Source organism: Terrapene carolina, unplaced genomic scaffold (genome assembly GCF_002925995.2).
Source record: "Terrapene carolina triunguis isolate 2854851 unplaced genomic scaffold, T_m_triunguis-2.0 Scaffold88, whole genome shotgun sequence".
In the NCBI taxonomy this organism is placed as follows: domain Eukaryota; kingdom Metazoa; phylum Chordata; order Testudines; family Emydidae; genus Terrapene; species Terrapene triunguis.
Window position 1 is genome coordinate 27,411,509 of NW_020664439.1, and position 14,650 is coordinate 27,426,158.

General features: G+C 39.6%; 1 protein-coding gene across 3 annotated transcripts in view; it reads left to right on the forward strand.

Moving 5' to 3' along the window:
• TIPARP (TCDD inducible poly(ADP-ribose) polymerase) overlaps positions 1–14,650 on the forward strand; it is a 67,862-nt gene that overhangs the window by 49,454 nt on the left and 3,758 nt on the right. For all 3 annotated transcript variants that reach the window (XM_024192682.3, XM_026650005.1, XM_024192681.1), the window contains exons 3-4: positions 9,070–9,238; positions 11,377–11,558. In XM_024192682.3, the coding sequence (XP_024048450.1) occupies positions 9,070–9,238; positions 11,377–11,558 (351 nt within the window). The remainder of the gene's footprint in view (positions 1–9,069; positions 9,239–11,376; positions 11,559–14,650) is intronic.

The window sequence follows — 14,650 nt, forward strand, 5'->3', positions numbered from 1 at the left end:
TTTAAAACCCACATACCTTTTCACGTTACTTCTGATTAAAAAAAAAATCTTTTTCTCCTAAACTTCTGTTTGCACATAGTGTATACAGTACAATCGTCTGGTTACAAGGATAGTCTGTAGATAGTTCACTCCTTAAACTTAAGTTCATCATAAGAATTAGAGGGCCATATTTCTTGAACAGAGCAGCATGTGATTTTAATTTGCTGTTAGTAGGTGCATAAGAAACTTGCTGTAAAGGATACAAAATAGATATCCGATGGCTTCGTTGCCATTCTTTATGGATTGGGTGCAGAGGAACATTATCCAAATTCCGTTCTGCATTGCACTGGGGCAACTTCATTGAAGTCAACGGAGTCTCATGGTTTAATTGAGTACAGAATTTGGCCCTCCTTGTGTGTATGCAATACATATACTCACTTAAGTGATGTTCACTGAAGAGAGTACAGAATATTTACTCTCATAATGTAAATAAAATTCCATTAAACAGCCTAGCTTTATAAAGAAGGAGCATGATCTAGTTAGTGGTTAAAGTACAGAGCAGGTTATTAAGAGGTCTCTATACCTATAATCTGGGGGAATTCTGCACCACTGCGCATGCAGAATTTGCACAGAAATTAATGTTTTTTGCACAGAATTTCCTTTCCCTTCCCAGAAATGGGCTGCAGAGCTGCTGGCTGCCATTAAAGACTGCCTGCTGGACCCAGCAGAGCACAGCTGGCAACTAGAAGACACTGCCAGAGGGAGGGGGAGGGAGCTGGAGGGTTCCTGGCAGCTGTAGTTCCTGGCATGCCCTGAAGGAAGGAGGCAACGTGCAGGAATCTCCACATGAGCCCAGGACCCAGCATCAGGCTGTTTCTCCCTCGGGATCTCGGGGGTGCGGGTGTCTGGGGGGGGGGAGAGTGCGCAGCTGGCATCTGGGGGGGACGTGTTGCAAGCATCTGGCCGGGGGGAGGGGCGCGCAACTGAGGGCTAGAGTGGGAGGGAGTGTGGGGGTCTGGGCTAGGGAGCACCCTGCGGCTGGGCTCTGATGGCTGGGGGGAAGGGGTGCGTGCGAGTGTCTGGCTTGGGGGAGGGGGGGTCCTGCAGCTGGGCTCTGGTGGGGAGCAGTGCGGGTGTCTGGGGTGGGGGATGCCTTGCGGCTGGGCTTTGGGGGAAGGAGGAGTGGGTGTCTGTTCCCCCTGCTGGGCCCTGGGGGGAGGGGGCAGAGAAATAGGAACTGGGATGTGGTAGGGATTTCTTTAACTCTCCACTCCTGGAGCATTTTTTTCCTCTGTATTGTTGCAGACAGTTGCTGATAGGTATTTTGAAATAAATTACCAAAATAATTGAAACTGGTGTGATTATATAGTGCTGTTTTGACAAATAAAATATGCAGAATTTTAAAATATTTTAAAGTATTGTGTACAGAATTTTCAATTTTTTGGCACAGAATTTCCCCAGGAGTAATTCCTAGCTCTACAACTGATTTGCTGAGTGACTTTGGACAAGTCACAGCTTCTCCACATTTCAATTTCTCTGGATGTAAAATGGGGATGAGAATATCTACCTACCTCAGAGGGTTGCTGTGAGGCACAGTTTGTTAATGTTTGTAAAGTGCATTAACCGTCTCAGTTGGAAGGTACTACAGAAATACCAAGTATTGTTTTATTATTGGTTACATGTTGTACAGCTAAATAGGCAGTGGGAGTAGCTCTTGACTCTGCAGAGTGTTCGAATGAATTTCCTGCTTTCCCAAATCTGTACCGAACTGTTGTCTCCAGCATTTCCTTTCCTGTTATTCCTGCTAGTGCCATTTCCAGATAAAAACTGAATAATATAATTTGACCAACACTGATGGGGGTGGTCCTTTGATCTCCCTCAGAATACAATATATCCAGGAATGGTATTGGAACATGGAGGACTCTATTGCATGGAGTTAATTGTTTGGAGGAAAGCTCAAGGAGGGGTTGAGAAGGTGCCCACTTTATCCCTTCCCCATTAGGATGGGTTTTAATTCCCAATCCAAACATTGTCCATTATACATTATGTAGGACCATCCTCATTTTATATCCACATTTATCTGTCCCACGCTTACCTGCTGCAATCTCACATTAATTATTTACATCAGAAATATTGAATCATGATACTGAGGTTAAACATGAAGTTATTTCGGCTAAGGAGTGGATCCCATATAACGTTAAACTTCTGACACTCGTATTTTTCCTAAGTCCCTGATTTTAGTCTTTGTCTCACATTTAGGCCTTGCACAATTAAGAGGTACATTGTTGTATTTAGTTTCATCACCAGTATCTCAGAGCTAACCCAGGAATGTAATCATGCAATCACCTGCTGTATCAGTCACAACTAATTTTGTTTCTGGGCTTTGCATTACATATGCTTGAAATAGGTCTTTTTGAGGCACAGAAGAAAATGTTTTAAATGAAGCGCTATTAACAGACAAATAACTTTGTGGACATTTGTTAAGGTTGCAATGCATGAGTACCAGCAAATGTTACAATTGAAAAAGTTTAAGCATTTTAAAATAATGGAAACATTTATAGAAAGGTAAGTAAATATTCAAAGCCATCCACAGCACTTAAATAAAAGGGTCTGTGTTAAATAATACCTTGCCTGTTCTAAACATTTTCATTCCTAGATTTTAAATGTATGTCAATTTTGAAGTTTTACAGTCAAGGTTTAGAGGGACCTCAAAGTCAAACATTTTGGGATATTCAAAGATGTCTAGGCAACCTGGGCCCCCAGCTCCCACCAAAATTATTGGGAAGTGGGCATCTAAATGTACAACTCAGTTTTGAAAACTTCATCCTTTTCAATCTATAGATTGAAAAAGTGTCATTTTTAAAGCACCCATTATTTAAGAGAGATTTGATTTTCAAACTTTTTAAAGAAAAATCTACTATGCTGTATCCCTGAAAGAAATCACTGAACTTCTTCTTTTGCAAAGTTCTGAGGGAAATGGGTAGTGGATTCCATTTTCATGGCAATGCAGGAAATGAAAAATAAATAAATAAATTAGGTCCTATTCATGTTACAAAGAAAACCAACTCCCAAAACACCCACAATGACTGGATGTATTACACAACCATGCAGAGTCATCTCAAGAACCCTGGTCTCCTAGCTTCAGAAATATAGGCCTATACTACTTGTGCTAAGGGAAAGCCCCTGGATGCCACAGTGGAGAATAGGAGGGCTCTTACGTTCTATCTAAGCTGCAGCCAGCCACCAGAGGACAAAATTCTCAGACTGTAAACATTACAATTAGATACACTGATTATTACTAAATTTTCTTAATTACAACTTTGTTTTATCCACTAAGAAGAATGTCTTTGAAGGGGGAGGAGGAATAAGCTGTGTTTGAGCTGGACGGATGGGATCTCAACCTAGGGATTGCCAACAAGTGTTAAGGAGCTGCCCTTCTATTGCTAAATGGGAGGGGAATTTGGTATGGAAAAGGCTGGGAACCATTGAGCTACAAATTTACAAAAAACATTGCACACCAGTAAAAATCAGACTGATTTTTCAATAATGATCTGAAACTAAGAAATAGCTTGACTAATTTAATGAAAGCTTTTCAGAACAATTCTCCTTAGCCTTCAGAGTAAACAGCAATTTTCAGGCCGAGCTATTTTTGCTAGCCGGAGTTATAAGGATACTAAACATAGGGCTTATAATGGGAACTAGTTGCAGACTCAGCTGTGAATAGACTCTCCATAATTACAGATGTAAGTGGGGGGGGAAAGTAATTGCAAGTCAGTTTATTGGATCAGTATCTGACAATGTAAACCTCATAGTTACTATGGGAAAGAATAAATTGACCTTTTGCTCTGGCTGAAGAACTATCAGAAGAAAAGCCATAAGAAAAACTCCCAAGTTCCCATTTGCTGGTGCAGTTAAATGATTTGTGCATGAGGGTTTTCTACGTACAGCCATTATGCTGAGTTTGGAAAGTTGACCCGTTAAGTCTAAGTTGCTGCAATCAAGACATTACTAAAACAACCACACAGTTCAGTATATTCCCCTAAAATTAATAACGTTTTTCCCTCATACAGCTCATCAATATTGCATGGTACTTCTTTATTTCTCATCACCTTATAACGTAGTTGAAAGTGTATGTCAGATTCTGTATTTTAGTACAGTTAAATATGTGATTAGAAACATCAAAGTCATGTATCAGTAACCAGCCATTATTTGGGTGCCTGTGAAATTTGTTTATCAGCATTCAACATTTTATGACTTTGGTCCTCCAAGGAACTTAATCACTTATGTGATACTTTAGGAAGGGCTGTGGCCTTGAAAACACATTTTGTGTGGCAAATATAACTTTGTGGTTTTGGATTAAAGAAAATATTAATGTATAAATAGAGCTGTATAAATAATTCACCAAACATTTTTAAAACTACATTTTATTTTTTTGCATTTCACTGCGATTATGTGAATAGGGCTGAATTTTGTGGATTTAAAAATTGCAGTGTGTCATGTGCTTTGGCTTCAAAATAAGATAAATTGGGAGTGAATCTGAGCCCATGTTTTATTCCAAAACAGTCCTATTGTGAAAAGGAAACAAACAAAAAACGCTTTATCTTTTCAAAATTAGATATTTTATTCAAAGATGAATTTGTGTCAAAATATACAAAGGTAAGTGTATATTTTAAGGTAAAAAACTAAAATCCTCTGAAACAGAATTGCAAATATTGTCATGAAAAATTTTACACACACATTCACATTTACAACGCTGCTTGCAAATACTTCAGATAATCTAGCTCAGCTTTTCAACGGAAATGATATCCTCATGATTTCACGCATTGTTTTCAAATAAAGTAGTTTACAGCTTATTGTTATGGAACAAAATGACTGCATACCAGGAAGGTGCTTTTTTCACTCCAGAAAGTGTATGTATTCTTGACTTGCATTCAGTTTCAGCAGGTTCACACTGGTAATTTATTACAAGTAGTGCTGGTTTTCTTATCATTCTTTATTTTTTATTAGGGCTGTCAAGCGCTTAAAAAAATTAAGTGTGATTAATCGCGCTGTTAAACAACACCAGAATACCATTTATTTTAAATATTTTTGGGTGTTTACTACATTTTCAAATATATTTTCAATTGTAACAGAATACACAGTGTACAGTGCTCACTTTATATTTATTTTTATTACAAATATTTGCACTGTAAAAAACAAATTGTATTTTTCAATTCACCTCATACAAGTATTGTAGTGCAATCTCTTTATCATGAAAGTTGAATTTACAAATGTAGAATTATGTACAAAAAAAACTGCATTCAAAAATAAAACAATGCAAAATTTTAGAGCCTACAAGTCCACTCAGTCCTACTTTTTGGTCAGCCAATCACTCAGACAAACAAGGTTGGTTATAATTTGCAGGAGATAATGCTGCCTGCTTCTTGTTTACAATGTCACCTGAAAGTGAGAACAGGCCTTTGCATGGTACTGTTGTAGCTGGTGTTGCAAGATATTTACGTGCCAGATGCACTAAAGAGTCAGATGTCCCTTCATGCTTCAACCACCATTCCAGAGGACATGCTTCCATGCTGATGATGGGTTCTGCTTGATAACGATCCAAAGCAGTGCGGACTGATGCATGTTCATTTTCATCATCTGAGTCAGATGCCACCAGCAGAAGGTTGATTTTCTTTTTTGGTGGTTTGGGTTTTGTAGTTTCTGCATCAGTGTTGCTCTTTTAAGACTTCTAAAAGCATGCTTCACACCTCGTCCCTCTGAGATTTTGTATGGCACTTCAGATTCTTGAACCTTGGGTCGAGTGCTGTAGCTGTTTTTAGAAATCTCACATTGGTACCTTCTTTGCGTTTTGTCAAATCTGCTGTGAAAGTGTTCTTAAAATGAACATGTGCTGGGTCATCATCCAAGACTACTATAACATGAAATATATACATAATACGGGTAAAACAGAGCAAGAGACATTCAGTTCTTTCCCCTTCTCCCCCCCCCCCCCCCCCCCCCCCCCAAGGAGTACAGTCACAAATTTAATTGATGCATTATTTTTTTAACTGTCATCATCATGGAATGGTGGCCGAAGCATAAAGGGGCATATGAATCTTTAGTGCATCTGGCACGTAAATATCTTGCAACACCAGCTATAGCAGTGCCATGCAAAGGCCTGTTCTTACTTTCAGGTGACTTTGTAAACAAGAAGCAGGCAGCATTATCTCCTGCAAATTATAACCAACCTTGTTTGTCTTAGCGATTGGCTGACCAAGAAGTAGGACTGAGTGGACTTGTAGGCTCTAAAGTTTTACACTGTTTTGTTTTTGAGTGCAGTTATGTAACCAAAAAAATCTGCATTTGTAAGTTACACTTTCACGATAAAGAGATTGCACTTCAGTACTTGTACAAGGTGAATTGAAAAATACTATTTTTTTGTTTATTTGTACAGTGCATATATTTGTAATAAAAAATAATATAAAGTCAACACTGCCCACTTTGTATTCTGCGTTGTAATTGAAATCAATATTGAAAATGTAGAAAAACATCCAAAAATATTTAATACATTTCAATTGGTATTCTATTGTTATGAGTGCGATTAATAGCGATTAATTTTTTTAGTTAATTGCATGAGTTAACTGGGATTAATTGACAGCCCTATTTTTTATCATTTACATGCAATGTTTGGTTTGTACATACTGTTCTTACCTAAAGTGTAGAATATTACTCTTAAAAATAATGCTGGATAAGAGGACACATTTCTGAATCAGTGTGGGTGTTTGTGCATTATGCATTGATGAAATATGCTGTGGATCGTCAGATTTAATTAGTGTTTCAAGATTTCATAGGGTAGGAGGAGGTACTGATAAGACGACACAGAAAGTACTAAAGTAGCCCTCCTTTTCAGGATTTAGTTATTTTTCATATCCAGATTCAGGTTGTAATGATTTCATATGTTGGCAACATGTGTAGTGAACAAATGGTTAATTATTCCAGTGATTTTGCACATTATACTATCTTCTCAACAGAAATCCTTTTAGAATCACAGCTATGACATGACATCATTTAGATAACAGTATTGATTGACTTGCAAAATGTGCCTTATATGTAGCAATTTATAAATATGAAAGAGGTGGATTTTTACCAGATGGAGTCATTCTATTACACAATTCTACTGCTGCAGTGAGACTGAAAGTTCTCAGCAGTGAGTCTCTGAAATGGAATGGGCCAAATTCATCCCTGGCGTAACTCCATGTTGACTTCAGTGGAGTTAGAAAAGGGGTGAATTTGGCCCAGAGTGTTTAGCTGGTGGAACTGTAAAAAATGTAATTTAGTATTTTTCTCATACCTGTCCTTAAAGACTATATAAAAGCATATTGAAGAACAAAGAGAGCTAAGCTAAAACAATACCATGAACCATTCATTCAAATAACACTGGACCAATTTCTTAGACTGGGAGCTCGTGGGAGCAAGCACCATTGTCCCTTCTTGTATGTCTGGGAAGTGCCTAGCACTTCAGGAGCCTAACAGCAAACAAAACACACAAACAATAATACTAAATCCTGAAATGTGCTGCGCGCTTACAGCTCCCATTGGGAGTTCAAAGAGAGTTGCTTGTGTTCAGCACCTCTCGGGATTTAGACCCATTCCTTGGGACTTAAAGACTTCATACGAATAGCCTTTTTGAACACAAATCCAAACACCCTCAAATTAGAGAGAGATGTTTAGATTGGATCAATTCAAAACTTTGAGGGTCAAGACCATCTTTGCTGTTCCTCTGAAACTGGTTTCAAAAAGTTTGGCTGGCTAGTAGGGATTGTTTACTTAGAGCAAAACATTCTGTAAAACATTGGTTATCACCCTCAATAATGGCTGGTGAAGTGGTGTTAGAAGCCATTTTTGCTGAACCATACTGACGCCACATTTAAACATGACTCCTACATCAGCATAACAGCCTTATATTTTTCCTTGAGGTAAAGAATATAGGCGCCGACTCTTGATAGGTAATATCAATTTTCTCTTATTATACTTCTGAAAGCACCAAATTACTTTTATATAAAGTTGCATGTTGAGTGTCGATTTTGTAGCAGCAATACAGCTAGCAGAACAAAAAGCAAATATTTCTCTGGGTAAGCTTCATAATAGTGAAATCAGTTTTTCTTTTCATATTATGCCAGTTCTTTTCTGCTGCACATGTGATGAAAGATAATTGAACTCTCTGGTGGATTAGCAGCAGATGCTCCTCATCTGGAGACATTTACATTTCCGCTTCTTCCCTGAAGCACTAACTTTCACAAGAATAACCTTTTGAATAGTATTTGGCTGCTTCATCAAACAGGGTTGTGTGATGTATTTGCTTGATAGTATGCTACAAATGTCAAGGATACATATATTGATCTTTCCATAACTCATCTATAGTGAACAAATATCTCTGTACTAGGAAGGTTTCTTTTCTTTCTATGCTTATACAATATTTCCTCACCAGTGTCCTTATCGATATATTAAGGGTTAGATTGCCCATAGTCTGTGTGTTTGTTGGAGAAAGAACTAGGAACCTTCCCCTCTTCTATTCTCTAAGCAAGGAACAGGTGGTCCCTATAATAGGAGGATGAGTGCAGTGACAACCCCTTCCTAACACTTTCTACAAAGGGGGTGGAGAGAAAGTGGGGTTGTGGCTCCATTGCTTTTCCTCCTCATTGGCCAGCCAGAGAGAGTGAAATATCCTGCAGCATCCTAAGGCATGGAGTAGTAGATACACAACCTGGAGTTCTGGAACTTCCTGACCCCCCACCCACAGCCCCAAGATGGTACAGTTACATGCTGTACATAGCCATGTTTTGTCGTAATCTGGCTATAAATAGGGAGGCCCAAATTGTGTCCACTTACATCCCATGCAGCCCTGCTGAAGACCATGCAGTTGCTTGAGGTATGAGTACAGAATTTGACCCTGAGTGCTCAGAGTTCCACCTTCGTTTGGCTTGCCAGTAGTGGATAAGCCTGGTGCAATTGAGACATGTTGTAATAGCATTGTTTCCAACCCTCTCTCCCCCAAGGTGTCCTTGGATGTATTAAAAATTAAAAATTCTTTGTTTTTCTTATTCTTTCCAGGGGACATGAGTTTTTGGTAGATCTGAATGTTATGAACTTGTATGAAACCATTGAGTTTGACCAAATGCGGAGGCTGTCCACACCATCCTGCACCAGTTCCAATTCCAACTACTACACAGTCTGGAAATACTTCTGCCGGGACCATTTTGGCTGGAGAGAGTACTCAGAGGTATCTGAAACTTTCCATAAACCTGTTTTGGACCAAAATCAAAAATTATATTGGAAACACCTGCTCAGGTGGAGTGGGTATCACTCATTCTTGATCTCTTTGCCCAAAACAAGTGTAGTATCTGTATAATATTTGATATGTCCTTTCTCCGGGGGCCAATACCCCTCATTTGGAGGGGGCTGAATAGTTTTCATCTCCACCGTGAATCTATTGATGTATAAAACAGCAAAGATTTTGTTTCTCTGTAGTCAAAATTCACCCTGCATCTTATGGCCATAGAAAGCTTCCAGGACTGCAGAACACCTCAGTCCTTCTGCAAGTGCAGAGGCTCTGGGTTGGGGCAGGGAAGGAACAGGGACTTGGCCAGTGGTTCTGTCATTGGCCTGATTCATTGACCAAAGTGTTGTGAAGGTGCTTCCCATTGGTTTCATCAACTACTCTAGTGCAGAAGTTGGAGTAGCAGCTGTGTGGCTACTTAACCCCTACCTATAGGTTAGCAGTGTATTTTAGTTCTGCCCAGCTCCAGTCTCCACGTAGTTCCCCTGCTCAAACTCATTTACTTGGTCTTAGTGAACTGGGGCAGGATAGTGAATTTCATCTGCTGGGCTTAATCTTGCCATAGGGGCACCTGTATTGGGGCAGCGTGGAGCCACATTGCCCCAGATTGGAGCGCCAAGAGGGACTGTGCCTCAAGGAGGCAGAATCCTTCTCAGAGTTCCCCAGCATGCAGAAGCAGAGCACCCATTCAGACAACACCGACTACAGGTCTGTCTCATCTTATGCAGGGGTTCCGTTCCGCAGTTAGCGCGTAAAGCGAAAACCGCGTATAGCCAAAATCCCATTGAGTTCAATGGCGGGCAAAATTGCCCGCACTACAGGTATAGTATTAAAACTGTTGTTTTTTTTTTTTTTTTTCCCCCCGACCGCGTAAAGTTGAAATCACGTATGTTAAATGTGCGTAAGATGTGACAGACCTGTACTCCCTCCTGTGTGCCCTTTTCCCCTCGTATATCTGCAGAGCTGCTGAGTACAGGCTGGTCCTGTAGGATTAGATTTATTTTCAGCTTGTACCTGGCTTAGACTTGTTCCTGTAAAAATACAGAAGTAGAGAACCACAATCTAAAGAGTTTTAGTAAAACAGAGCCACTAAACCTCTGTAATGTTTTCCTCTTTTTGAGAGTCTATTGGCTCAGGGAGCAATGTTTCCAAAATCCTCTGGTATTAGAGAATGAAACTAGTTAGTTCCAAGAGCATCACCAGACTCATGAGAACATTATTGCACTTTGCTACACAAAGGTTTATAATATTTTATAATATTAGTCTCCAATTCCTCCTTTAGAAACAGCCACAGAAATGTAGAAAATTACTTAAACATCAGGGTGACTGTTGAATAGAATCAATATTGCATACAGCCAGCAGAGACAGCAATAAAATGAGAACTATGCTCTGCTGAACTTTTGTTCCACAAGTGACCTGTGATAACATTTTAAATGTGGAAGCTGACTAATAGGTACTATCAAATTTAAGAGCAAATTAACACATGCTAGTTTCAGGGCAGTGTGGCTAAACCCTCAAAAACTGATTTTAAGATATGAGAGAATATGTTATAGAGACTTATTCTTAAAGGAAAACTCTTTTCATTTTGATCAGTTCATTGTTCTGAAAACTCACTTTGGGAAGGCAGATGAATGGTTTTAATGCTGGGATTCCTGTGTTCAATTCTCATCTTTACCAGTGACTTGCTGTATGAGCTTCAGCAAGTCACTTAACCCTTCTGTGCCTCAGTTTATCCATCTGTAAAATGTGGATGCTATTATTTCTCACTCTCACAGGAGTATAGTGAGACTTATTTTATATTTGTCAAGCATTCTGAGATCCTTGAATGAAGAACAATCTAAATGCAAATAAATAAAATGGATATATAAATCATATTAAATGTAATTCTCCATTTTATTTGTGCTTCTGAAGCAGACATTTGAGGTTTATAATGTGATTAGACAAATACCCATTTAACCTTTTAGCTGGGTAGTTGAATTGTTATATTATTAAAAACACTTTACAAAAACAGTTGAAGATAGAAGCAGCGTTAGTTCTTTTGCTTTACCATAACTTACTTTTTTTCTTTCTTTCTCAAACAGCCTGTTGTACGATTGATAGAAGAAGCCAACTGTCGGGGTCTGAAAGAGGTCCGGTTTGTTACCTGGCACAATCAGTATATCTTGAACATCAAAGATGGCTTCCAACAAAATGCATGTTTCCGAAGAGAAATCAAGAGGAGACCCCTTCTTCGCTCATGTGTTGTGCTGATGCCATTCTTACAGTAGGTATCCTGGGGGGGTGAAAACTTTTTACTGTGAAAGGGTACTTTTCAAAGGTCTTTCAACAATGGTTACTTTCCTTCTTTAAGACATGACAGAGGGAATTTTTCCTTACTGGCTAGGAAAATCTAGAAATAATAGGTATGTCCAGTATTATTTACTGCAGGCCACTGAACTCAAATCGAGTGCTTTGGTACTCAATCTAGTAGGATTTCTGAATTAGTGATACTTATTTTTTATGTATAAATATGGGCCCTGATTTAGTAAAGCATTCTTATAAAGGAAAGGTGCTTAAGCACATATTTAATGCTAAGCTTATGCTTAAGTGCTTTCCTGAACCAGGACCATAGATTTTTCACTTAGAAAGAGCCCAAAGCTTTGAAAACTTTACCAATAGATTTATAAACATGTAGCAGAATCACTTCACCCCGCACACAGTTAGTGCAGCCATCTCTGTGGTGAAACTCTGCAACTATTTAACAGCCCACAGCAACACTGCTCAGCAGTTTAGAAGTAGATGCAAAGAATAACTCTAGTATTAGGCTTAAAGTTCTTTTCTCTGACTTTCTCATGCACAGTGTAGATTTCCTTGGGCACGTACTGAAGATGTTCACTGAAAAGTAACTTAAGTAATAACAGTAGCAAAATATCTCAATTATAGCACTATACTGTAGTTAAGTGCCAATTCTGAAATGACCGTCCATTGTCCCACAACAGGAATCAGCCTGAGCTGTGAATTCCTGAGCTCAATGTGCATTATGTTTCCAAATGTTTGAAGCTGAGGTTTAAGTTCAAGCCTATCTCTGAAACATATTGATTTATTGATCATGGAGGATTGTGTTCCATGACCAATGGAGCGGGGAAATGGCATGCCAACGCTTAATGGCCTTTTCTGGCCTGGCACTTTAGGAGTGAATGCCTACAGGGCACAACCCTACTGTAGCTGAGCACAAACCTTTAAAGTCCCCAATCCATTGAAATCACTGGGCGTTCTGCCTGTGAAGTAAGGCATACCAGCAAATAGTTGGAAAGTGCTGGCCACAAAATGTAGGGGATGTGATAGGAAGAAACTGAGTCTATATTTAACTTACTGCACCTCTGAGTAGCCATTTTCTCTCCTTGAATATGATTTCTAGCCTGTACTCAAAATCTAACCTTCAGTAGTGCACAACTCTACACAGGTGCACACGTTTGGTAGAAGGCACAAGGAGCCTTCCACTCTCCCCAGCCCTTGGATCCTTTCTGCTCGGGCAAAGTCTTGTTTGGGAGAGCAGGCACGGATTTCTGGTAGCAGCTTGTGTTGTTGATTAGCTACCTAAATGGGATCACTCTTGTACTTCTATCTAGTGCATGCTGCAAACCGTGAAACAGTAGAACTCCAGTGCATGGGGTGTAAGTCAGGGCAGGATTTGGGCCAGTGTTTCAAGAAGTCAGCACTTTCAGAAATGCCACCATAATATCAGCAATGTTGGATACTGCAATGTAATTTCTGTACTTCTACTGGCTTGGCTTGGGAGCTCTCAGCTTCCTGCTACTAGGTGGTACTATGGAGAGCCAACCTTTAGCTGACTGCTCCTCCTTTGTCACCCTGCCTCAGCTATTCTGTGAATTCTAATGCAAGCAGGAGGGGTTGAGGCAAGGAGTGGAAGGGAACACTTGGCCCCTGGTTCTGAGAGTGGATGAAAGGTGGGGAGGACCAGTCTGCTGTCATGAGGGAAAGCCTGTTGTGGGATGGAGTGTTGTAGGGATGTAGGAGCTTGGGACCTCCAGCAGTTTGGATGGACATTTGGGTGTATATCTGAACTCCAGACACACTGTATCCATATTCATATGAAGCTAACGTTCACCCCAATCCGTCGTGGCCCTCCTGTGGCTGAGTACCTTCCTGTCCCCAGGCTCCCAGCTTATGTAGAGAATCATACCAGCCAAGGCTTTCACAATGCTGGCATCTATGCGCTTAACACCTTGCAAGATGAATAACATCCTTCCCACTAGGGGATGTTGGCTGGCTTTTATTTTATTGTTATATTTTTTTAAAGGATATAATTTACAGATGTACCCAAATTTGGGCTTCTGAACATGAGAGGTACAGATGTACTTGAAGCTTGCCAAACTGTTGTCCACATTTCTGCTTCTCACTCTCTTTAGTGATCACCAAGCCATCAGTTCTGGGCTTCATAAAAAACAAATGTTTAAAAACACTTTATCATTTTCAAGAACAATTAGAGATAAAGCATGCCTTGTTTTATCATCCTCTGCATTGGGGGTGAACTTGTTCACCCAAAGGCCAAATGAGAAAAGTGTTGCATTGTAGTCCTTTTTGATTAGAACTCATAAAAATGCCATTTTTGTGATCTCACCAGCATAGCTGGAAACATTATTGTCAGAGTCCAGTAGTTAGGAACATATTGTCCTCTTAGCAAAGGGGTGGAAGTCATTAGTCTGACTGGCAGCTTGTCATGCTGGGCCAATCAAAGAAGATTTAACTGCTGTATTAGGTCTAGAATGCTCATTAGCTTGCTGAATTGTTATAGCATCATAATTGTGAGGTGAAAGTTAATTTGTTCAGGGCCTTGAAACAAGTAATTGTTGGAAATATTTTCAGTTATAGTCTGGTGTGGGGAAAACCAAGAACAATAAAACGATATTGGGGAAAAAAGAGTAAATATATAAAAACATGGACTTCTAGTTATAACACTTTTGATTCTAATCTTACGGGGAAAATAAAGACATGAGATGTTTTCCTTCATAGCCAACTAATATTTTGCTCTGAGTGCCTGTTTTACTACAGTTTAAGGGTCTGATCCTGAAAGGTGCTGAGAATCTGCAACTCCCAGTGACTTTAGTGGACTCATAGTGAAATTTCCACTGTCCTGTCATAAACCTCCTTAGTTCTTAATGCAGTACCCCTGAGACTTTTCGCAAATAAACCAGTGATCTCACACCACTTATTAGTGAAAGACAGCAGTGTGCTGTAGGGGGGGGGGAATCTTAGTATTCAGACTTTATTACTTCATTAGTTCACTATTAAGTACAGTGGCTGCCAGTAAAAAGTCAACATTTGCCACCAGTTACAAACAGTGATTGCCCCTTT